Raw genomic sequence first — 27,452 nt, 5'->3', positions numbered from 1 at the left:
AGTTTGGTGAAAGCTGCTTCATCCAGTTTTGAGTTATCACGTATAAAGATAAATTTTAGGATTTGACCTTGATCTTTGACCCTTGACCTCTGTCCGAAGTAATTGTCCCACCATACATCATCCTTGGACAAAGTTTGGTGAAATTTGCTTGATCCAGTCTTGAGTTATCGCGTAAACAGATACAATTTCATGATTTGACCTTGACCTTTGACCTTTGGCTGATTTCATCCAAAATCTAATCAAGTCATTGCCCTATCATACTTTATACTTGGACCAAGTTTGGTAAAATTCCAGTCAATATTACTCAAGTTATCGCGTAAACGAATACGGACGGACGTACGGATGGACGTACGGACGGAAGTACGTACGGACGGACGTAGCGTACGTACGGACGGACAACCCGAAAACATAATGCCTCCGGCACCACTTCGTGGTGGAGGCATAAAAAGGAAAAGAAAGGAATGATATCACAACATGAAAGTCACCTGACACAGTGGCTCTATTCCTCCCTTGTACAGGTCCCTGTACTTTGTGATAGGGTTAGAATTTTAGGCCTTTCCAAACGTAATTTGATCAGTTTTCAGCATAATGTTTATGCAGTCATGTTCCTCAAACATGGTTCTTTACATCACATGTAATAACCAACATTATTACAGAAAAAGTGACTATCATATAGTCACATAAGAAGTTATTACAACTTACATGCATATACTGTATCTCTTAAGATTACATTGCACCACCAATGTACAAAGAATGGTGAAAAAGTTACATCAAGCAAAAATAATTCAACCAGTAAACCTCTTTAGGTTAAATTGTTTCATAATGGTTTAAACCAGCTCATATTTGTCCCAAAAAAAATAAGGCAACTTTGTTCTTGAAACAATAAACATTTGAAATAGCATTATGCACTTTGTGGAGAGATACTGAGAACATTACACCCATACTCAAACATACACTTTGTGCATAACATATCTATAGTGACATAATTAATGCCCATGTTATGTACAAAGCACGGCGAGAAAGTTACTGTAAAACATGATATATTCGCGGCATGAATTTTTCGCGAATTGGAGCCGACGGCCTTTTTTGCGGCATGAAATTTTCACGAATTGCCACTGGCAATTAATGCATATAGTGTAGACAAGAACTTTCGCGTGCATTTTAATTTCGCGAATCTTGGCGCTCGCGAAATTCGCGAAATTAAAATGCACGCGAAAATCCTCGTTTTACAGTACATCAACCACAAATCATTTAAGTTCTTACAGGCATTACAAGGGTGCTCTTAATCTGTTGCATGACAAACTTAAATAGCATAAGTACTCTCATTGCAGAATGCATAAAGAAAGATAACTCAATCAAGGTGTGTGGTATAAATACTGAAACAGAAACCAGTAAACCTCTTTATGCTAATAGGGATCTTTTCATTATGGTCTCCTTCAGCTTATTTTACAAAAAAAAAAAAAAAATCAGCAACTTTGTCCATGAAATAATAGATGTTTAAAATGGCATAATGCATTTTTAAAAGAGAGATATTGAGAACATTAAAACAGCACTTGAATATACACTTTGTGCGAGGTATACCTACCAGTGACATAATCAATGCCCATGTTGACCAAATTTTACCAGTAGATTCATCATCATCACACACACACAAAAATGCACTTGTCAAAATTAATTAAACCTATGACACCTGCTGATTTCAATAGCTAGGAGACGTATGGATGTTCCTCACTGATTTTCATTTCAGTTTGCAGTAGGCCCATCTATCACCAAGACATGTGTACAAACTGTATTGTGATTAATGGCCACTACTTTTCAAAAATACAGGGGAATTTTGTTATAATGAGGTTAGATATAGTGAGACACCTGCCTGATATAACAAGGTAATTTTGAAGGTCCCATTCTTTTTATATCATTCTGTTTTTATCCCTGATATAACAAGATACCTGATATAATGAGGAAATTTTGTGGTCTCAAGCGGCTTGTTATGAGGCTAAACTGCAGTAGACTGCATTAACAGAATTGTGTCACCATAGAATATGACTTCCTGAATGAGTGTCTAAGGTACCAGCACACAAATAGCAGGGTGAATCTTAATAACTTACCACATTGTGTCTTCTTAGTATTGAGGTATTGATTGAGGTATTGATACTGGAGTCATACAGAGCACACATAGAATCATCAAAAACATTACACATTATCACATTACATTACATTAATTACATTACATTACATTACATTACATTACATTACATTACATTACATTACATTACATTACATTACATTACATTACATTACATTACATTACATTACATTACATTACATTACATTACATTACATTACACTACACTACATTACATCAATTATATTGCATTACATTACACAGCACAAGGCATCCATGGGGGATATTCAACTCGATTCAAAAGATTACGTTTTATTGTGTTTTTAGGCCATACTTTCATGTTCTGCTTTATATCTGCTGCCTCTTGAATTTCAAACCTAAATTTGTAGAAAGTATAGGAATAACCACTTACCTCAACTACTCACACACTGTACATATTTGCTTTTTGATCCAGACTGGATACATACAACATGCATTTACACTTTGAAAATACAGAAATGGAGCCTCCAGCACTATCAGTGAGACTTTTCAGCTCTGCAACAACTACTGTAAATGCAGAATATTTCGTGAGGTTTTTATTTTCGTGAATTTCGCGAGTCAGGTGTTATTCGTGAAATTAAAGACACAAGAAAGTAATAACTCTGATAATGATGTGAATGTGACACAGGCGTATGTATTTCTCTGTACAGTCTTGTTCTCCGCGATGGCGAATTTAACCATTCGCAAAATCGTAGGGAAGTCCCGATTTGTGAAAATTTAGACTCGCTGAATATATGGGGTATACAGTATTAAACTTCTTACATTTGACATATTTGTATGAAAGATAACTATAATCTAAGTGACTTGCAGTTGTTGCAAACTTCTGTCTGTAAGAGGCTCCATGTTTTTTGAGAAAGACAACTTTTGGTGTGGTTCAGAGTGGGAGAAGCTTTATTTTCATCCCCATTCTCAGATGATATGGCGAAACATCTACATGTAATAGACGAGATAGGAATACATGATGATTTCCCCCGGGTTGGTGGTAGGATTGGGGTCCGTCCCGTTGAACCAACCAAAATACGTGATGGTATTAGCTGTCCCGAGCTTGACCTGAGCTGTAATGTCCACTACCCAGGGGTCAACCTCCCTGCCATCACACCAGCCATCCCGTCCGTAAAGCCAGGTGCCATGTTCATTTGGCTCCACTCCCGTGGGTGTCCTGTCAGCGCAGCCTTCAGGTGTTCCTTAAGGTGGGGGAGTAAACAAGCATCCAGTAAATGATTATCACATATAATTTGGTGAAGAATATAATAACGCTCAATGTTATCATGTACACACACTCATATCAATATGTACCTTTTAGCTTTATACTTCATGTCATTTCTTTTTCTGTGTCTCTTAGCAGTTATTAAGATGAAATGTTTAGTCTGTTGTCAAATTTTGCAGTGAAGCAACTTTGGTTAGTCTTCAGAATCTTATTTGACTTTGTACCACCACTTTGTTCTTGAGAAAGTGGACAACTGTGAGAAAATCCATTGAAAAGACTCCACATAGTCTACAAATATACTGTAAAACAAGGAATGTTTGCATGCATTTTAATTTTGCAAATTTCAAGAGAGCCAAGACGTGCGAAATTAAAATGCACATGAAAGTTGTCAACATTATATGCATTGAATGCCTGTGGCAATTCGTGAAAATTTCATGCCGCTAAAAAGGCCATCAGCTCCAATTTGCCAAAAATTTCATGCCATGAATGTAGCATGTTTGACAGTATATTGATCCACATATCATTCATATGTACAATAATCAGTCTGTATCTGAGTCATATCCAACATTTTTTAATTCTTCATAATCTTTTCCTGAGATACTTGTCAAACAATTTTTTTTTTTTTTTTTTTTTTTTGGGGGGGGGGGTCATAGCTTGGTTCCTTGCATGCATAGTATCTGGTTTCATTTGTATCAATACAGAATTTATGTAAACGAGGCGCTTGATTGTATTCTTTCCAATCTCTTTGGCGCATACAAGTTCATGAAACATATAAGGATATATCATAAGGACTGTACCACTTTCAGACCAGTCATTTAAATCTATATAATGAATTAGAAAAATCATGTTTTACCTTGTCAAAAATTTACGCAGTATTGATAGCTCTCTTCAACTGAGCATTTGACAAACTCAAATTTCCTTTTTTTTTTACCTTATGCACAAATTAATCTTTGTTATATCATGAAAATCTATGGATAGATATTACAAAATGAGTCATAAATCCATCTTCATGAGAAACATTTCAAACATCAACAATCTCTACTCTTTATTTAGTGATATATTCACATTAGGCCCTATATCAGTTACACTGACTTATGAGCTTTCTTTGGACATATGCATACAGTCTCAATGGGAACACAATTAGCTGCCAATACATTGCAAATATCCTGTCAGCCCTGTTGTATTCAAGGGCATGTCAAAAACGATGGTTCAGTATTCTTCTCAGAAATGGAAAATTTGACTCTTTGGGTACTTCACATGAAATGAGAGCACAGAACACACAAAGATACTCTCTTGTCATTGGTGAACTGGAAACCCAATCGGGAAACCACGTCGTAAACCTACCAGCATTGGTGAACTTGTTGACATTGGGGTGGTCATTGACTACGAAATGGTGAGAGGTGACGCAGAATTCTCCACAGCCATTGTTATCGCTACCATGACCTGTGATTACTGCATACAGCACCACCTAGCATGCACATAGGATAATTAGGAGTTGCCAATTTACCATCTCATTGATTTACTGGTATCATATGTGACCCTGCACCTCAAAACAAACAAAAAGTCGCCAGACATGAATTTTTAGTTAAGACCATATTCTGAAAGAGCAGACTTTAAGCTTTAAAATGATGTATAACTCAAATCAAATGGACTCTCCTAACCTATCTAAATATTGGAAAGAAAGCACAAACTCAGGAAAAGTGTGAACTGAGAAAAGAGGCTCTGAAGTGCAGTGTCTAATCAAGCGCTTAATCTTTACCAAACCGTGCTGGTTGTTCATGAATGGGACAAAAAACAGGAAGTAAACCCCCAGAGTAACAACAATGAAGGGATTATCAGATTAAACTGAAATTAAGCATGCCTCATTAACACATTCTGTCCATAATTAATGCCAACTTTCAAAGCAGTAGCACTATTCTTTCAAAAGTTATTAGAGTTGAAAGTGAAGAGTGTGTACAAGGTTTTTTCAGAAATGAAAAAGGGATTCCAAAGACACACTTAATCACACTATTCTACCAACAATGTTCGAGATAAACTGCTAAAAAACACACTTTCCTGCCCGTTTTATGATACCAAATTTTAGCATAATGTAAAAGAAGACCCGCTCTTTCAGAGAACATGTAAAGTCAAGTACGGCTAGGTTGACCCATTTCACTTATTTTCAGTCCTCACGCAAAATCAGTGTGTGCGACTTTATGTTCGTTTTGAGGTGCACGGTCACATATTTTGTATAAGTCTGAAATCAAACCATTAAAACAAGTGAAAAACCTGCAGTACATTTATTCTAGGCTTTAAAGGTTTCAGATCAGTAGTTCTGATTTTACATGAAAAATTAATGTCAACAATATACCAATAAGCTCATGATATCACCCAAATGAAAACAGACAATTACTAAATTCTAGCAACTATAAAAAAGGAGCATTTCAATTGTTCTAAATATAATAAAAATCCACTTATCTCTTTGGTTGCATGGAGGATGCCATATTACAGAAAATCTTCTAAACATGACCAAAGAGATTCAGGGTGGTGGCTTAATCAGAATTTTGGAAACTAATCATGGTAATGCTCTACAATATTTGGTGGGAAAATGGCACAAATTGCAATCACATATATCTATTTTGTACTTGCATTTGTGCTTCAACTGTTTCTTTGTTATAGCTCATTCCTGATTACATACAGTGCTGGGTAGACACGCACACAGACACACACACACACAGACACATACGCTGGAGTTGCTGATGTGCTTATCTGTTTTTACTTTCAACTTGAACAATGCATATGTGACTGCTCAAAAGCAATATCAGATAAATTGAAACTAACCCACAAGTCCACGATTCTTTCAATTCTTACAATCAAAATTTTAAATAAAATATCATCATCTAGGTTCTTTTACATTCATCTTTTACGGTAACTTTACTTTCACTTTTCCTAAAAAGTATATATGCTCTTATCTAATGACGAATTCATTTTCATATCAAGAAATATTAAATGACAAATCTCTTGTACTGACAGGAATGAAAGAAAAACAAACAAACAAACAAACAAACAAACAAACAAACAAACAAACAAACAAACAAACAAACAAACAGACAAACAAACAAACAAACACCTTAAGGCAGGCCTGTCTAACATTGGAGGGCATGTCCTTTCACTGAATTTCAACTGTTAGGCCAGTTTTACCTTCCTGACTTCTTCTGCAACTGTGAAATTGATCGGCTTCCGATGGGAATTGTATGTCTGATTAAAAGTACCTCCACGGAAGAGGGGGATGATTTGCTTTGGTCCACTGTCAGCAGATTCTGGGAAAAACAAAAAGATGAAAGAATGTTACACAAACAAACCATAGCCCTTTCAGGTCAGATATACCATTGCTCTGCAAAATGCCAAATGTTGATACTATGAATATAAAGAAAGTGGCTCAGGAGGTGAAAACCCCTGTCCTTTGAGTCTAGCTGTGAATATAACCATCATGGTATCACACTGGAATTTAGTTATACCTTGTGAAATATTAAAGAAATTTTGAAATTCATGCTTTAAAAGAACTCCCAGGTATGAATGGACTCCTCATGACCAAAACTAAAATCAACCTTTAACCCGTTGAAGACGAGTCTCGAGTATACATGGGCAGATGCATATGGAAAATGCGTGTTGTAGCAAAATCAGTCCATCCTCAACGGGTTAAAAATTAGTGACGTTATGTGACACAATCACACATAAGATGATTTGTTGGAGAAGAATCATCAAAGGAAAGGAAGTGTGCATCTCGTTTGCCACAAACACCAGTCTCATCTTTCTGCTAGGCAGTAACTTGTATGCAATGGGCACATTTGCAGGTGAAAAATCAAAGTGAAATAGATGAATGCAATTGAATGTAGTATTAATTTCAACTTTGTTGAGTTCTTTGAGTGGGGTTTCCTTCTCATATTACACATCCTTGGCTGGCTGACCTAGTTTGCTCACTAGCACTAGTCACCTGGGGTTAATCTTAAGTAGTCAGCTACTACTAGAAAGTGTATAAAACCAGGCCTCGAATTTCACCAGTTTTAGGGACAGGCAATTTTTGGTTTTAGGGGCATTCTCTCTCAAAATTTTTAAGGGCAGCAAGGAAAAGTTGCAGTAATCATGGTAATTTTGAGATAGGCATTGCGGCAAATTGCCTTTTGCCTCCCGGGTAATTCGAGGCCTGTAAAACAGACCACTTCAGCAGGTCTTCACCCTGCTTTTTACATGAAGTGAAATGGTAGTATTCCCTGCGTGTATAACATGCTGTGCTGTACAAGCACCAATGGCAGTGTGGCACCAAATGTCACCATTCAAACAAATGCGATTTATTCAATAAAAATAATTATGTATCTCTATCTTACATCCTCGCTCCAGATTTTTTTTTTCTGTCCATTTCTCTGTCTACCATTCTCTCTCAACACATTGTACACAATGATGTACCCAATTCTTTGCAATATGTACCCAATTCTTCGCAATATCAATCCAGGGTGCGTCTTATCATTACTCTTATTACATCATGGAATCCAGTTTGCTTGTGTCCACGATGACGCGTGTTGCACTTTCATTTTTTTCTTTTTTCTTTCTTTTTCCTTTTTTTTTCCTTTCCTTCGTAATTTGATTTCATGTCTGCTGACATTAGTTTCTTTGATTTTGTTTCATATATCTTTTGTAGTTTCACTAAGACATTATTTGTTTTCTTACAGTATTTTCAGAGTGTCCCATATCATACAAGCTTTACTTTTTAGTGGGACCCTCCATTTCCATTCCCATCCTTGTACTATGCATATGTATATACCTTAAAAAATGCAATTACGTTGTTACTCATGATCACATGTATTTTGTTAATTTCCTTTTTAGAAATTATTACAAATATATGTTCTGTTAATGCATTGTACGTAATTTTCCTGTTTATTTAATGGAAATGAAAATAAAGTTGAATTGAATTGAATTGCATCAAAGACATATCCTTGCCAGCGTTTCACTGTAGCATGTGATAAAGTTATATATCAAGTCTAGCATCATGAGACTTGCTTGCTTTAGTGTCCTTCCATTCAATATTAATGTGTCATCCATCTGTTACAATGAATAATATAAATGAAATATAAATAAATACGACTTGGGTTCACTTTTATTATCTCCATCACATTCAGTAAGTCACTTTGAATATCCAACCTGTTCTCTACCAAGACAGCAATGTAATAGAGCAGTGGCAGATCCAGGTGGGGGTGCATCGGGCGCGCGCCCCCTTTTTTTTTTAAATAAACAAAAGAAATAAAAAGGAAAAATTGGGGGTGGGGTGCGTGTGATCCCCCTTTAATTTTGTAAAAGCACCCCCTCTTTACGGAATTCCTGGATCTGCCCCTGTATAGAGTAAGCAGGGAAAACAGGGGCAAAGAGAGAGAGAGGGGGATGGGCTCTCGGATTACCTGCCCGGTGAATCCTGAGATTGAGTGATGCGGTCCATGCCTGGGCCCACCAGGCTGTCTGCATGGTGAAGGTACAGGTGTCAGAGGTGAACAGGGGAGCTAGGGGGGACACGTCCGTCAGCCAGCGTCCGATGCGCCTGCAGGAAAAACACAGTCAATGGAGAATACGCCTGCTGTGATATCTTTACTATTTGTAGGGATTGTCAAAACAAATTGTGTGTTTTTTTAGGATATGTAAATTACTTGTGAGGGAAAATGCTTACAAAATGTTCGAGACTTGCCTTTCACGTTGTGAGGAAAATTCTCCTCCACATTCACAAACCACTGACTCAAAGAAATACTGAATACCTATAATGCACTTGTAGTATTATGCAATGTTGCTTATGGGTAACATGGTAAGTCTGTTTTCATCCAGTATTATCATTTGTTTATTCTAAAATTGTATGAAATAGTACAAACTGCAATGAATACTAAGTGAGTGACAATTCATTACATTCAGTCTCATTTTTTTTTTTACATCCTATGGTCGAGTGAACAGAGCTCTTCTCTGTAAGAAACAAAAAAAAAACCCAAACAACTAAAAACAAACAAAAACAAAAACAAAAACAAAAACAAACTAAATCACAGTATGAATCCTGCCAAGTGTGTTCACTGAGCAGCTGTTGCATTCATAAATTCCTGATGTTTCTCTTGAAAAAAGTGTAAAAATTAGGAACCGTGTACTGCTGTCATGACAATAATAAAGCTCAGGTCTTTAGAGTCCTCCCAGTAATGATGCAGTCTGAAGGGTGCATGGCGCAGAATATCAAAGAAAGTAACACAGAAGAGATTTGAAAAAGGCATTCTTCCTGATTTACTGGTGATCATTATAAAGGAATTTGGGGATAAAAAAAATTAAAGGGTGTGTACAGTTCTGGTCGAGGTGTAGATTTAGCCTTTAACGTTTTGCAAGATATTCAGAAACCACTCTATGAGATGTCAAAGAGCATGCAGTTCTAAGGGGTATCAAAAGTTTATTCGATGAAAATTGATTTTGAAATGGCTGAGATATCCAAAAACAAGTTGAAACAAAGAGATCCTAATAAAGTTGTGGCATGTCGCCTTTTATTATTAGCACTTTTTTGGATATCTCAGCCATTTGAAAACCGATTTTCATCAAATAAACGTTGAATCCTTCTTAAAATTACATGCTCTTTCATATTTCGTAAGAGGCTTTTCATTATTTCACTTAGGACTGTTCAAAACATGAATCCCTACCTCAACCAGTACTGTACAGTCCCTTTAAATTGATGCTTCTGTTTACCTCCTGAAAGGTGTGATCCAGCGGCCAAGCTCCATACCACAGAGCGGAGAGTTTTCATCACAGCACAAATAGAGCTGGACAGTGTGATCCCATGGGGGACAGCTCTCATCTCTTGTACCTGGACAAGAGAGGGCAGCATCCAGCTCAATACCTGTCACATCTATAAACAGAGAGAGAGAGAGAGAAAAAAATCAATATTACTCACAGATGCTAACTAATATTTGTGTGTCCGTGATTTGTGCATTTATAAAGAACAGTATTTTGTGACATATGGGTGAAATTGTTTAAATTTTACCACACATCGAAGGACATGAGAATGATTCCCACAATAGTGTGTGTCCTCAGTAGAAACAATAGGGAGCTTTAGATTTGCGATGCAGACGTTTGAGACGATTGCGCTGGAGGTTCTCCTCTCTCCCTACGTCATGCTGAAAAGTAGCTGTAGATTACGTGAGGACACAATCCATTAAAAAATATAATGGTGCCCTGATATGATCAGTGCATCAAGTAGCTCTCTGCGTCATGAATTAAGCGGGCGTGAAAATTCAGACGACATGAGCTATGAATAGATCACTTTTGATAAGCGATTTTGTGCATGCACAGATCAGGTTTTTCTATTCTGAACGTCCTAGTCACAAAAAAGTCTAAAGCTCCCTAGTATTTTTCCTTGGGGGATGAGAGTGGGGACTTACTTTCAAGGGAGGGCATCTTGATCGTCTTGACAACCCCTTGATGACCCTGCATGATGGTATCATTGACGACTGGAACGAGGAGAACTTCCTGGGAGAGGTTTCTTAGCAACTCAGTCCGATAGTCAAACCTATCCAACACACAGAAACATGGAACCATGATGGTTATGATACTTGTCTAACTTAACTACCAACTCCAAGAGGTTGGACAGAAATGTGGTGTTCATGTGAAAATGGGGGGGGGGGGGGGGGGGCTGTGAAGATTGGGCCCCAAATTAGTCCTCCCTGGGGAGGAGTATTGAGTCCATTTGAACAAAAGATCCCATCAGCCTGGGGATTCTACCTGCAAAGTTTGGTAAAAATCCATCACAGGGTTTTCAGGCAGAAGCTGAAAATGTGAAAATTGGGCCCAAATGTGGTCCGCCACCTCTGGCGGAAAGACATTTTAAAGATTCCTTAATTTGAGGGTTTTAGGCCCCCTGCAGCCTCACATGGGGCCTGGTGTCCATTTGAAAACAATGACATTTTCACCCTAGGAATAACACATGTCAAGTTTAGTGAAAATCCATCACAGGGTTTTCAAGAAGCTGAAAATGTAAAAAGTTTATGCAAGATGGATCCTGGATGATAAATGATCGTAATATAGTGTAGCTCCCTTGAGCCTTTGGTTGATACAAGGTATCTAATGTGGCATGATCAAAGGTATTTACCCTTATGACACCATCATTTTAAAGGCCCGAATTCACGAAGGTGGTTTAAACTTAGACCATGGTACAAATTTAGACCATGATCTAAAATAAGCGTTAAATAGGCGTACCAATACATCCGCGTATCAATGCACGTTTTTTTAACTGGATGCCTGTTAGCATACGCAATCTGTCAATCATATCTACGCAGAAGAAATATACATAATCCATGATTTAAATTTAGACCACCTTTGTGAATTCGGGTCTAGGTGTCCTTGGGATTTTGTAGAAACAAGTTGCTGAAGGGACATAGAGAGTTAACCATAGTCCCATGTTGCTTACCACTGGGCCTGCCAGACGAAGAACTGGAAAGAGGGGAAGAGAAGCCACCCCATCTCAGCCAGGAGGCCCTGGGCATCGATAGCGAAGTAGAAGTTTTCACTGGGTGTGGTTTGGAAGCTGACATTCCACTGTCCATTCTCCAGGCTGTGTTGGAAAAGATGCAGTCCACAAATCACACAGAATATCGTAAATGAGTAAATGAGGAATGTTCACATGCACTTTAATTCAATTTAATTGCCAGTGGCAATTCGCAAAAATTACATGCCAAGAAAAGGGCTGTCGGCTCCAATACGCAAAAATTTCATGCTGCAAATATGTCATGTTTTACAGTGACCCATATTTTGAAGAAGGTGCCTTCATTCTGTGGAAGAAACATAGCAAGCAGTTTTACAGATAAACAGATTTACTGCCAGGATGAAACTTGGGACGCGTCTTCTGCAGATATGAGAGTTGGCGTTAAAACTCCATTTTGTGTCGTAGTGAGAAAAACTTATAAAAATGATGAAATAACCTGGATGCAATTTGTTCTAATGATTGAGCTAGCCAATATTCACATACTATTCGTGACATACACACATTCATTTGCCTGAATTGGATGTTCTCCTTTTTTCAATAAATTCATTCCTTGCCACAGTATATCAGCATCAAGATCACAGCTCAATAGCAAAATGTTTTAAAGAACAATGATGGCAAAAACATAAGCACACTATGCAGATTGGGTAAAAATCAAGAGAAATTAAAGGTGATATTTGGACAAATTCTATAACTGTGACTCTGCTACCTAGTTGTTCTAAAAGCACCCAAATTATTAGTATGACATTACTTGCGTAGTACTGTACTCTCCGTGTAATCGGGTATCGCTTAAACGGGTACTCTATTCAATTGGGTAGTATTAATGTCAAAATCAGTTCCAATGCACATTAAAATTACCTGATAATCGGGTTGCCTCTCCGCACAAATGGGTAAATAATTTTCTTCTAATCTAATTTCTACCCACATTTTATGGCAGATACAACACTTTATTTAAGAAATCATGAATGTCAAATTTTCCACGGCTAATCGCATTCTCTGCTTAATTTGCAAAGAAGACTGATCATTTGGGGAGTGATTAAACATGAAAACACATGTACCAGTACTGACTTGCCACATGTAAATAAACACTACACATGTGGCTGGCAATCATAATTGCATAGACAGACAAGAGTTGAACACACTTGTGCTCCTCCCTCACTCCACAACAACATTCACAATACGAAAAGTTTGCAACGAAAATCAGGCCATGCACCAGATCCATAATTTTGCTTTTCCCCAGTCACCTCTCGAAAAGTAACCCAACATTCTATGTGACTGGCGCACGCAAAGAGATGTGTTCATTTTGGAAAACGCCTGCGTGTTAGCGAGGAGTCTATAGTCAAACGACCAAGTTTTCTGAAGACATATTTGTCCATAAGAAGAGTGTAAATCATTGCTCGTGACTGCACTGAGCAAGTGTAAGGTAGAATGTGCCGTGAAAGCACACGTGTTAAGCATACAGTGTAGGTGGTTGGTGCAGTGTACAATGCATGGTACATACACATTGTGTGTGTCAATTGTGAGTGAGACGTGTTCTTCTGTTAATCAGGTACTCCGCTTAATCGGGTAAGAAACGCTCTGCTCGAGCCTACCCGATTATGCGGAAAGTTCTGTACCCTTAATTCATTTTGCTTATGTCATCACCTAAAATTATTTCTCCCTTACTCAGCTCAAAACAAATCAAGATCAGTATGTTTTTTAAATCTCCAAGACAGAAGAAATCATCCTTTCACATAGAGGTCATAAAACATTTTTTTTTTCATTTTTTATTTCAGTCTTGTAAGCATGGAAAATGATGAGCAATAGTCGAGAGGATACCGCAGTCAAAAAACCATGATAGCAATATTGATAATGCACTACACTGTGAAGATGATTACTTGACAGTTTAACTGCCATTTATACATTTTCATGTGTATATTTCATTTTGCCACAAAAAAAAAAAATTATCATTGACTTAAGTCAACTGCTTTCTGCCACAAACTTTTCTGGAGGGCAAGTTCTCCTTGGAAGGGATTTATGATGTGAGCAGAGGGTTTATTCATCTATCTAGCCTTTCATACAACTTGCTTCTTGACAGGGGGAAGTGAATTGGAGACAGAATCAAGAATCAACACACTGATCTGAGCCATGAGTTTACTGTTACCACCCATCAAACAGGTTCTCATTACCTGTCTAGAAGTTCATCATTGTGAGGAATCATTGTAGCTGGGATGCTCGGTGGCGAATCACACTCGGCGCCCTCACAGTTCATATCCTGTACAGGCTCTCCTGGCCTACTGTAGACGATGACCCCTACAGCTCCGGATGATTCCATGTTACTGACCTTTAAATGAAACACAAAAATGTAGAATTTACTTTGAAATATGAAATACAGTATTGACTCATAATTATTGTTGTGCAATTATTATTCTGCTCAAGTCTTTGTTAGATGTATCAATTCAGGTTTGACAACTTCATAGTTACAAAGACCCCTGGTGTACTAAAGAGATTTGGATGATTACATAATTCCATAGTGGATCTACAATAGGGCACATATGATAATCAGCACACAGAGCATACCATTACACATGGTGACTGGGAAAGAGAGCAGTTCGAAGAAGGACAGTAGGCCTAATCCTAGCAAGCTATGCACTCCAGTCAGCTATTTTGTAATTTTTTGGTAATATTTGGTAATTTGTATATATTTATCTCCTATTATGGCGACCAGGGATGACATCTCATAGTGCTTTGTATCCAGTGGAAAAGGCGCTCTAAAAATATCTACTATTATTATTATTATTATTATTACTACTACTACTACTATCATTATTATTATTATTATCATTATTATTATTATTATTATTATTATTATTATTATCATTAGCATCATTATTAAAAAGTGAAATCTCAAAATTTTGTGCAAAGGCTACTATTGGATAGAAACATGAGGCTTCAAACCTTGGTGCTGAAGCTACAATTTCCATTCTCAATGACGGTGACTTTATCTGATACATCATTTCTGACTGTGCAGCCATCAGCAGCAAGTGTGACAGTCTTGGGAGAGGAGAAGGAGGCTGGGGATGGGAGCCAGTCATAACGAGCATCCAGACGCTTCAGGATATTCAGGGACTTTCCACCTGGGAAAAAAACAATATCAATGATCTTGGTAAAGATTGACTTGATACTTTAATAAAGAAAATAGAGTAGACAAACTTTTAAAAGGTTCCTATACAGTGGGTTCCCATTATAACGAAGTCCTCGGGACCAGCAGTTTTCTGTCGTTACATCATGTATATCAAATTTGTTATAACTAAACAAAGAAGCAATAATAAACATGAAGGGCATGATGTTGAATTTTCACTTTGTTGTAACAGCAAAGGACAAAAAATACAAATACACTATTATCATAAGGTTAATAATGCAAATTGCAATTAACACTACACGTAAGTTCATTTTGATAATAAAGTAAAATCCGAAGAATAGAATGGTCAAATTTTATCATAATTGAATGTCAAATATAGAAGTTATAGACTGACCTTAGATGTTTCACATGCTTTTACTGAATAGTGATAACAATTGCAATTGCCTATAGATGGATATTACTATTATTAGCTTGGGTTGATGATGCCATGAACTGAAAAATGTTAAGGTTGATGTGGCATATAATCATGCATGAAAAGAAAGTCTTTCTCTGATTTACCATCTGTGGACTTGAAGACAGCTTGTGATAGACCACACCCATGGTCCTGACACGCCCATTCCATCAGCACCCCTGGTATCCAGTTGCCCAGCTGATAGGTGGGCGTGGTCACAAAGTGGAGTCTGGCTTTCAGGCTTCTCGCTGCACAGTCACTGAATAGATGAATAGAAAGGAAATCAGAAATTTATTTTGCTCTTCAGTTTCATTTCAACAATACAAGCAGCATGCAAAGTTTTTTTTTTTCCTTTAGCTACATAATATGGATAAATCTGTTTAATAGAATATAAAATAATGTTGCACTTTATTGTACCTCCTGAATTACACATTTTAGTCAAATATAAATTTCATGGAGAATAACATAAAATTATTGATTATTGACAGCTGTATATACATCTAGACATCAGACCATTTTGCTTTATGTGCAGACTTTGCACATTGATAAAAGAAGTTGTTTTTCATAAATATCTTATACTATAGTATATCACATTAAGTATATCTTTAATTTCATTGACAGGATCAACTGGTCAACCTTTACAATATGGTCTGACAGTACCTGTAAATTTTGCAACACACCAATGTCCACTGAGATATCTGCTATTAAATAATTTTGGAAACTTAGAAAAAAATAACCTTAAACTGTCTTTTTCTTATTAAATAAATAGTAAACCATTGTACATTTATGGTAGACAGTACACATGTACTGTATTGCAAATTGAATTCTGCAAGTACACTGTAACATTAGAAACTGTAGACAAGCAAACTGAACAATTCCTAAATCTAATTTTGATAATTATGGGTAATATGGGTTGTTAATACATGCAGTTCATCTTGATTTCTAATCTTCACCTCAGTTTCTTATTTCTTCTCATTACTCCAAGGACACCATACAACTGATGATGCATCCATGCTGCATCCTGCTTAGCCTGGTTGCTAGGCGACATGAACACATAATGGACACTGTCTGGACTGGCTGCAAGAGACTGCAGAGAGCTCTCGGATGTCCACAGACACTCCAGAAAGGCAGATCTGTTGTCAAATGTGTGAAATATGAGCGACTTATTGGAAAGTTCTTCAGAGGGATATGACAGAGTTCCATTAAGGGTGTCGAGAGTGAAGGGACCAGCTGGTTGTCCTGGAAGATATTCACCTTTGACACGAGGGACATCTTTCTCCCCTTCAAAACCAACTCTTCTGGTATGCAGGTTTGCTGTTGCCGTCTTGATTTTTGCATTCAGTGTTTGCCAGCTCAAATTCTTGGAGCGTGTGGAGGAGACACTTGTGGTGTGAGTCTCGCGATAATAAGCCTCAACGCTGTTGGACTCCTTATTCCTGCGTTTGATTGTGGGCCATTCTATGTCATATGCAGGACCTATTCCAGCTCCCAAATCTTCATCATGTTCAACCTTGAAATCACTGATGCTGTAGATATTATGATTTGGACTTTCGCTGACAACGTGGTAATCATTTCCAGCATATCTCCTTGGATCTACCTTACCAGGATATGGCCAAGAGGCAAAGGCACTGGAGACGTACAGGCAGCAGTACAGGAAGAGCCATCCTTGGGACTCCATGTCTATGTCAGATGTTGCGCAGTGCCAGTGAAAGTTGTGGAGTGCTCATAAACTCGGACTCGGTGTCAGACCGGCACTTCTTACTAGTGAGGCTTTGTTGCAGCAGGCGCAGCAGGCTCCATTGAATCTTACTTCCGTCTCTTTCTTTTATCTCTTGTAGACAGCAACATGTAGTAAAGTAGTATATAAATGTGATGAGATCGAAATGGTGGAGCTAGCTGGCAATCGACCTGGTCTATTTTTGCCGGATGGATTCCATGTTGTCGCCCACGCCCGAGGCTAGGTTGGAGCTGTAGCTGAGCGCAATTACTCCACTCAGTGTCCCTGCTACTGGAGTGTTAGTGTTACCTAACACGCTTCGCCTCTCGTCAGGTGACTGCTCCTGTAGTCATGTGGTATTTGGTAGTATGACAAGCCAAATACTATGAAAGTTGCATACAGCCCGTGACCGTTAAAAAGAAAAAAAAAATCTAGCTTTATAACATAATACATTGTAAATCTCCTGAAAATCATTAGCAAATATTTTTTTTTTATCTTGACTATTCCATCTAGTAGATATAGAAATGTCCAAAATGTTGCCAGTTCCATCTAGATCATCTATGTGTACATGGTCGGCCGGAGAGTTCTGAGCTTTCCATAATACAGCTAAATCAACATCACGTACGTCACAAATACCGTGGTAGTGTGTATCGCTGTGTCATGTGACGACGGACAAGCAAGACTGACTGCCCATGCAATACAGGCGCAAAAAGAGGTTGCATGCAGTTAAGAGCAGAGCTAGAGTGTTGAGGCAAAGAGCTGCTGAGCTGAGTGGAAAGACTTTAGACTGACTGAGGAGCCAGCACACTAGCTAGCACTGTGTTGCATGAATGATGTCTGGTATGCCGATCATCTATTTCACTTGAAAACGAAGAGACGACAACTAAAAGGTGAATTAAGGATTTACATTGTGAGAAAGTAAGATTTGAAAGTTACCGTAATTTGACGTAAACGAAATATCCATTGTTGAAAATCGGCTCAGTCTTTTCTTGTCACACTAAATTTGATAATTTAACTTTTTTAAGGTTGCCTTTGTTAAGGAACCAAGTGACAAAGTGTAAACTCAATATTCTTGATACAGTTCTTGGAAGCATGGATATTGTATTGTGAAGGTAAATCAAGGTAAAAGCATGGATATTGTATTGTAATTAATGTAATTATGTAAACGTATTTTTATTTATTTTTTTTTTAAAGGAAGGTGCTAACCTGTGAGTGTTAAGTGTTAGCTAGATAATAGCCTGACCAGACGCTGTAAGTACGCTGTGCGAATACAGCTACAGCGACTGGTGGGCTGTGTATAGTTAGCTAGATCAGTCCGGGAAACCCGCTCATGAGGACCACTCCCGCGTACGAGGACTGCCCCGCCTCATGAGGACCGCCCCCACACACGTGTGTTTTGATGGGCGCTCTGCATCGGTTGATTAAAACTCGATTTTTGAAAAAAAAAAAAGATAGGATTTTTTCTTCTTTTCATCATGGATAGTGGACATGTGTGTGTAACAAAAAATCACCGTGCAAAGTTGCGACAATTTATACGTCAGATATGAGATGAATAGAAGTGAATAGGGGGGCCTCATGAGGCGTTCCCCCCGGGCCTCATGAGGCATGGGGGCGGTCCTCATGAGGCGGGGCAGTCCTCGTACGCGGGAGCGGTCTTCATGAGCGGGTTTCCCGGACTGAGATAAGTGCTTGCCGGGTTGCCCGTGGCAAGTGCAAGTGAAAATTAAAATCAGGCAAGTGTGAATGTAAGGCCAAGTAAAAAAAGAAACCAGTTTCTCGTCCTCGCGCGCATCGATTTTTTTACTATTTACTATTTTCAAAATGGCGCTGAAAATACCAAGAAATTCATAATTCTCGTCCCAGCCCGCTCCCCGCCCGCATCGATTTTCAGTTGCCGCATCGACATTTTTTATATTAACTATTTTTTTAGGCCGCCGAAAAAAAAAGAAGATCGACAATTCACCTACCAATCGTGACGTCTCATTTCTAATTTTTACGCCTTGCGTCCTCTACTTAGCTGTAGACTGTACTGTAGTACAGCTGTAGCTTCTGTGTGTAGTGCGTATGTAATAACGCATGCATTTCACACTGCGAGCTCGGCCGATCGGCAAGAAGGAATGACCCACAAAGCAGTCGAACTGGGGGGTGTTTCACAAAGATTTAAGTTTGACTTAACTCATGCGTAAATCCCCAAACCCTGCGTAAATCCCTAAGTCCTGCGTAAATTTACGCAGGACTTTGAATCCTGTTTCACAAAGCTTAAGTCATGCGTAAGTCCCACCAAGTCCTGCGTAACTCTACGCATGGCCTGAAGCCATGCGTAAAGTCAGACTTAAATTCCAAAATGGGAAGTTCAAAAGCATAATCAACTCCTAATATTCATTAATTTCTTCCACTTTATCTTATCCTGAGTGAGATGGCAGTATTTTTAACAAACTAGAGAATCACTAGTTTCGTAGAGGGTCTACTCCTACACTATTCACTGAACAATGGTCCAAATTAAAAATAGTCATAAAAATAGATCCCTACCTACAAATGTACTGATAGTTTGAACTGTTAAGTTAAACCAAAATTTTAGCTCATAAAGAGCTATATAATCTACATATATCTGGACTTCGGAAATTAATTATATTTCTACCAATCCTTTCTTGCCTGTGTTATCTTCTTAGCTGCTTACCCATGAATATTAATGCATGCCTATCCATTATAAATATCATGCATTCACAACAAATTAGAAAAACCTAACAAATTAGTAAGATCTATACTTGTTAGAAATAATATACCTCTTGTGTACAGGACGAGGCTGTGTCTATCTACACTAACTGGTTAGACCGATAAATTTGTCTCTTGTTCGGTAGCCTAATTGTATCTGTACAGTCTGTAATACGGTCGACTGCATTCGCGACCGTATAAATACAGGTAACAAGAGGCTACCCAACAAGAGGCAGATTTATTGGTCTACCTCTACACATGACTGCCAATGAAATTAGCCAAGTTTCCATTTCTACGGTACCAGTTAACGTTACATCTTAATGAATGCTTTTTTTTTCCTGGAAGCAAAAAACAAAACAAAATAAGACATAACAACCCCCCCCCCCCAGCATTTTGTGTCAGTTAGAGGAAACGGTCAGCCAATAGACAGTCACCTCTGCCTCGCAGTGCCTCGCATCAAAGGCTACAGTAACGTATAAATGGAAAACATTAGAGGTCTAGTAGTTTCTATGCTTAATCTCGATTGATGCAGTTCTCAAACACATGCCAAAATCCGAAAACGCATAAATTCATCAATTACTTCCCAATTCAACTCAGGGCCCAGCAATTGGACTTTAAAATTTGACCAATTGATACCAAGGTAGCCATTAGCCATGATTTATTATGGTTCTAACTAACCTTATACATGCAGTCTAGGGCAATCATGCACTTTGTTTTCTTCAAAATCATGAAGATGTGGCACTGTGCCTCTATCTTGATTAATAACACAGTGCACAGACTCTACACTAAACTGTAGTTAGGCATAGCCGTGTTTAATTGATAGTTATACTAATAGTAATACTACAACGTAGAACTGATAAGAGTTTATATGTAGACATAACTATACACAGCCCAGTTATTCGCACGTCTGGTCGGGCTAATGTAGACATTGTCTAATGACATGATATTAGTAATGAGCAGACTCTACAAATTACAATACAAGTACCGGTACAACACACACAGAGTTCATAATATTCAGTCCCTTCCTAACCATGCTAACCTTCGATGAATCATCTCTTGCTCAAATTACATAATTTCAAGGACCTACCTAATGACTAACAGATTAAGATACACTCACTTCTGTACTGTAGTTACGACCAACCCTAGCTAGTTGGAAAAGAAAACTTCTCTTCGTGTGCAACAAGAGGCTAGCCAGAATCCTCTTCTACCAAGGTCCACAGTTACCAATTGTGCAATGTGAATGGTTGTACAGAATGCAGAGATCATATCAGTGCCAGCTAGCTGCTGCGAGCTGCGCGAGCAACCCCATTAATCCTAACTTTCACACAGTCCAATATAAACATGTGGGACTGGATTAAAAAGGCCTCATGCACAAAACATCTCTTATATCAAAATAATCATCAAACGAGCGGCTATTCATGTACAAAAGAGAAATAATATGAGTCAGTAAATGAGCACTGTGAATAACGAATGATACAGTAATGTCATATGAATCGTAGTTGCAGAAAATCAAAGCAATTTCCCTTCCAGAAATTACTCAAAAATCATCAGCAGACAACAAATGGCTAATTTGCATAGTTTTGGCTCGTACATTATTATTCAAATCGAATAAGTCAGTCTTAGCCTAAGATTGACTTTGTGAAACAGACTTAAAAAGTCGCACTTAGACTAAGATTGACTAGCGCTAAGTCTGACTTACTAAGTGCGACCTTTGTGAAACAGGCCCCTGCTCTGTAGTTGGATGGGCGGCGCGGCGGGCCGGCCTACTGGGCTGTGATACAGCGCACTCGGTACGTCGTGAACGCGATAGCGGCAACATTTTTGCGAACAATCGCTGATATTCCATGCATATTTCGCGCGTTGTTCGTATTTTTCCCCGTTCTGATATTTTAAGCTGATGAATTGTACTGTACAAATGCTTGTGAGGATTGTACGGTATCGAGTTTGTATACATTTTCATGTCATTGTGACTATGTGCATGTGTGTGCAGTGTCGGAAGGTACGGTGAGGTGAGCAGGGAGGTCCACACCTCCCTGGTGCCATTGCCAGTGCAGTGGCCGTGCCGCACCGTATATCGGCAAAGTGTGCGTGTTTTGTAGCTGTCCAGGGTCCCCATCCTCTGGTCTGTCACGGCGATACATTCTATTTTGAAGAGAAAATGAATGAGCTTTTCCAGCAAATGTAGAATTATTAAATGGGTGTATCTACAAAATAAATAACTTTTCCACGGATTCTGGTTTGTCTCGTATTTCTGCGGGATACTTTTCTTCACGATGTAAATTCACGGACACAGCCGTGAGTGGTATCATCTGTAGTGTAGGACTGTTATACAATCATTCATCATCCAAATAATGAGTGATTATCAAATGTCTTCTTAGAACATGAAGAAACATCTTTAAACGTTTAATGCTAGAATGCCATATCAGTATCATTTTGACATCCATCTGCAATTGTACAAGCCAGTTTCCAGTTGAATGTGCTACAATTGTACTGTGAAGAACTGCAGATATACATACCAGCTGTGTGGACACAAAAAGTCACAAGCACCAATAAATAAAGCAAGTGTTTTGAATATCATGGAATTTATTTCAGTCGTACATTTGTTGAAAGACATGTTTTATACCTGTTTCAATTAATAGCACAATACATCAGAATTGCAAGTACACTGGTACGGGGTATCAGAAAAGCCATTACCTCGTACAACACTAAATACCAGTATTAAGATGGTCATTTTCCCTTGACATCTGTAGTGGAAAGAAAAAGCAAATGTATTTTTGCATGCATGAAGTTTCATTTCAAGTATGGCCATATATCTATTTGTTTGAAAATGCACAGAGTGCAGGCAAGACGTACACTTGGGACCTGGTTTCATAACACAGCTACCAGAGTGATATTTCATTTCATAAATTGAATATAGAAAATTGTAAAACCCTCTCTCGTTACCTTTCTCAGAATTACCGGACGAGAAACACATATTACTTTCATTTTGACGATCCTTGAAAAAATAGTAAGATATCAAATAGTAAGGACCTCCCTCATCGCCTTGCTCAAAAAACCCGGACGAGAAACTACTTTCTTTTTTTACTTGGCCTAATATGTTACAATGAGAAAAAATGCTTGTGTGAATTGGGCAAGAAAAAACTTTTACTCTTGAAGAGTGCTACCTTTTTCTTTCTTTTTTCACTTTCTCCCTACATTGCTACTAGTACTAACAAGCCCATGAAGTCGGCCATTCAGAAGCCCGTGTAATGGAATGCTTAAATTTGATATCATCAGTAACTTTCCAACACTTATGTGAAGAAGCCCCAATAAATGCAATGCAACACCAACACATGCTTGAACCAAGTTTGATCATATTACTCCAATGTGTTTATCATGCAAATGTTACTAACGTTAGATATAGGCTACTTACTCCAATGTGTTTATCATGCAAATCAACATGTGCTGTTCATTCAAAAGAGTGTGTTTTATAAGCCCTTGACTTAAAAATCATTAGAATTTTTTCTGGGCAAGTAAAATTCATTTTAAGGCAAGTGTTCTGAAATGATATGAAAATCTGCTTACCTGACCAGACAAGTAGTAAAAGAAAAAAAAAGTTTAAGTAGCACACAGCATAAAAGAATGCATGTTGTTTACTTCACCATTGATCATGAGGTATAACATATGATCAGTCAAGTCATAGATCTCTGTTCTTGATTTCCTTTTTATTTTCCCAGCTCATTGAGCAGTTCCTGATTACAGTGTCTTGGAAAGGAGTAGTTGTGAATCCCAGCCAAGATGGGGTCGCTGTTTCGTGGAGAAAAGATGTGTTTGGCTCAGCTCTTTGTGCAGTCTGAGGCAGCATACATGTGTGCATCGGAACTTGGTGAACTGGGCCTGGTTCAGTTCAGAGATGTAAGAGTTAAATCCCACCGGTATAATTTACTTTGGTTGTTAAAAATATTATGCTCAAATCAGAGCTTACATTACAACTGGATGTTTTTACGATGGATTTTGCTTGTTTGTTTGTTTGTTTTTTGCTCAATGTTAAGTTCATTGATGTGGAATATTAAAGAGAGAAATTTGCATATACTGTTTGTCATTATACAATTTTTTTGGTCATTTTAGAAGCTTAAAGATGCCTTCTGGTTAATGTTCGCAGATTAAAAAGGTTTTCAAATTATTGCAGAGTTTTTACCTTTAACTTCAGTGGATGAAGATAATGTGTGTCGTCCATTCCATTACAACTGAAAATGACAAAATAATCAGCAAGTTGATAATGGTCACTAAAATGGAAGAAAAAAAAGAATCTATTCTATATTTCCCTAACCTCTCACTGTAAAATAAGGGGATTGGATGGTCCATGATACAAATTGTATCTGTAAGAATTTATTCATCAATAGCAGAAATTGTATTGTGCCATCAACCATTCAGTGTGTGTGTGTACAGCAATGGCGCAAGGGCTCTTACAGAAAATTAGCCCATCACATAGTCTGATAAAAAAATAATTTATATGATCATCAAAACAGCCTACTTTAATTACATACCGACATTTTGAATTAATTTGATCGTATTTCATGCCTCTTGTCTTTGCAGCTCAATCCCAATGTCAGTGCTTTTCATCGCAAGTTTGTGAGTGAAGTGCGGCGCTGTGATGAAATGGAAAGAAAAATCCGTAAGTGCAAATGTAAACTCACATGTATGAAAATCTGGCCTACTGATAGATCATACAGCAACTACCTTACAAATATGACAGTGTATTTCAAACCAGCATAGTTTCATGTGATATACACTTGTAATGTTGCATTAAAAAAGAAAAGAAAAAAAAAAGAGGGTTTCTGTTTATGAGAACTTCAGTTTTCTCCAATGTTTTGGTCTACAGATCACAAGATTCCTTACACTGAATATCTCTGAGCCAAAATTTATTTTTGGCAGTTTGGGCTTCAGAGTGTGACATCACAGCAATTCTCCAATTTCCCTCAAATTTCCTCATGTAACTTATGTGTGATGTTGGCAATCCCTCCTTTTTTTTTTTTTTTTTTTTGGTAATCAGCAATACTACATTAGGATACTAAGTATATCAGAAATGAATAGGATTGTGAAAAAGAAAATAGTAAAGAAAATGGTTTCTTTTCACATATTTTTCTAAGAGTGCTCACAAGTGAAGTCATTTTACAATATTCAGTTTTTGGATGTTTAGTATTGTATTCTTGTCCCTAGACTTCATAATGTACTGAGATTCTAAATTAATCTGATTATAACAGGGCTATTTTGATGCTTACAAATGCATTTCTTGTGCCCCTATGACGAACAAAAGGAGTTGTGTGTCAATATGTGTACGGTAAGCTGTTATTGCAAGCTTCAGCATATTTTCACAAGTCCTCATACAGTGGTCTGATGGACCCATTGAACCTACCTACTTTAAGGTATGGTGATCAAAACTCTGTAGCATTTGTCTAAAAGAGGAAGTACTGTGAGTACTGTGCTGGGTTTTGAGTCTCGACATTCTTCCCCTTCACTTGGTTTCCAGTGTCATACATTCCCATCTTAACTCCCTGACAAATTTTACGCTATTGATTTATATGTGACTTGATGTCAGTTTTAGTTGAGATGGTGAAATGTTGTCAGTTCCGATTGTTCTCATATCATACTCTTGCGAAAGCACAAGAGGAAAAGAAATGTTGTGGTGTGGTAAATGTTGTACAGCAAAGCTAGGGCTAAGGAGAAAAATCTTGTTTATTGGATATGACTATCAATTCTGACCTCTGAAAAATCTTTCTTTCTTTTTTTTTTTGCAATTTTGTAGAAGTTATTTCAAATGATTCAAGACAGAGCTGCAAATATGCTGAACGATTAAGTACTGTAAAAGTGGAAATATTCAATAAATAATAATATAATATATATTCAAATAATAAATATTCAAAACCATATTCATGGTGTTTAAATTTTTGTTCATTTTGCGTAACCAGAAGCTAGCGCGAAAAGAAAAGCATGTCAATATTTTTGCTTGCCATATGTTCCAGTGTTTGATGTCTTGTTTCCGTGGAATTAAAAACATGCTAAACTCTTCTTATCCGGCGGAGTGCGAAAATGTCCACTTTTACAGTAGATACGTTTTAGCTTCAGGCTAGAAAGCAATGGGTGGCATACTGACTCTTTCCACCAATTGCCTTCTTTTTGGAAGTGAAAATCACAAGTGTGTATCCCTACAAGATTAAGTTTGATATCATCAGAAGATCAAACAGGAGTTTAAACTTCATGTATTACTATAAATGCTTTGATTCCTCTTTTTGATTACAGGCTATGTGGAGAAAGAGGTCAAACTTGCTGGTATCAAGATTCAGGAAAATCTCTCATTCATACCTGCCCCAGTGCCTAAAGCCATGATCGATCTAGAGGTAAGAGTATCAACACGTGCTAGATGACAAAGTAACTTGGCACTGATATCCAAAAGAGGCAAACTTTGTTTATGCTACTCCAGATTGAATTTTATAAAGGAGTATCCAACAGCCATCCCAGGAATGTAAATTCCTTGCAAAAGAAAAAAAAAAGTATCGAACAGAAAAGTGAACTTAAGTAACTTAGAGTGTCTATGATATCAATTATCCAATTTATGAATAGAACTTATGATATATGTAATATGTGATGGGCAGATATATGGTTTTGAATTAAATTCTAGGACTCTGCAAAAAAATTTGGATGCAAACTTTACTCTCTACTGATGCTGTTAAAAGCAGAACTTGATTAGAATTACTTGTGCGTATTTGAGGTTTGTGATTGAATTCAAATATCGAGAGCAGTTCTCTCAAACTCTCCTTCTTGTCAATCTGCAAGTTGCCTTGCCCAATTGTGCAAGCATTTGCAGTGAATTCATCTTCTCACTGGTGATTTGTTTGCTTTGTCAAGCACATTGACAATTGTTTTTTCTAGTAAAATGATTTATGTCTTGAGCATCTTCATACTCAGTAAGAGTAAGAGTGAATTAATCCTCTCACTGGTAATTTGTTTGCTTTATCAAGCACATGGACAATTGTTTTTTCTAGAAAAATAATATATGCCTTGAGCATCTTTAATACTCAGTAAGAGTCGGCCTTTGTGAGTTTCTCATTATTGTATCAGAGGGAAGACAAAGTCTCTGGGGGATACGTGGGGTTCCTTGGTGACATGCCACCTTGACACCACATCTTATGTGTGCTTTTTAAACACATTTCTGGACAAATTCTATGCAGATTTATCATGGAGACATGATAATAAAGTCTAATCACTCATTGTGTGTAGTCACAGCACACTAAAGTATTCTGACTTTAATAGAGAGGCAAAAAGATGGCATTTGGAACATATCTTTTAAGGACTCAGCCTGGTGTTCATCATAACATGAATTTTCTTCAAATTTTGCTTCAGGCCGTATTACTGTATACGCTATAATTTTCGCATGGTAGACATAAATTTTTGCGAATTGCCGCTGTCACACATTTTCGCGATGGTTAAATTCGCGATTGGGGGACCAGAGAAAATATGAAGTGGCAAAGAAAGTGTGAATTTTCAACTTACTAGCAAATAAGAATGATACTAGATATACACTG

The 27,452-nt window shown here is 37.7% G+C and overlaps 1 protein-coding gene and 1 pseudogene across 1 annotated transcript; one reads left to right on the top strand and one right to left on the bottom strand.

The window, feature by feature from the left end:
• Positions 1 to 2,907: 2,907 nt before the first annotated feature.
• On the bottom strand, positions 2,908 to 17,196 carry LOC139729193 (uncharacterized). The gene is made up of 11 exons (XM_071640122.1): positions 16,415 to 17,196; positions 15,569 to 15,720; positions 14,827 to 15,005; positions 14,058 to 14,212; positions 11,818 to 11,961; positions 10,793 to 10,920; positions 10,101 to 10,260; positions 8,798 to 8,934; positions 6,549 to 6,667; positions 4,713 to 4,836; positions 2,908 to 3,345 (listed from the first exon to the last, which is right to left on the bottom strand). The coding sequence occupies exons 1-11, from the start codon at positions 17,137 to 17,139 to the stop codon at positions 3,092 to 3,094; spliced, it is 2,277 nt and encodes a 758-aa protein (XP_071496223.1). The 5' UTR covers positions 17,140 to 17,196; the 3' UTR covers positions 2,908 to 3,091.
• A 717-nt stretch (positions 17,197 to 17,913) lies between these two features.
• Positions 17,914 to 27,452, top strand: part of LOC139729210 (V-type proton ATPase 116 kDa subunit a 1-like) — a 43,116-nt pseudogene continuing 33,577 nt past the window's right edge.

Source organism: Diadema antillarum, unplaced genomic scaffold, assembly GCF_040938485.1.
Source record: "Diadema antillarum isolate AM-2024a unplaced genomic scaffold, OU_Dant_1.0 seq00000225_RagTag, whole genome shotgun sequence".
NCBI classification, from domain to species: domain Eukaryota; kingdom Metazoa; phylum Echinodermata; class Echinoidea; order Diadematoida; family Diadematidae; genus Diadema; species Diadema antillarum.
This window is presented reverse-complemented; position numbering and strand designations above follow the sequence as displayed.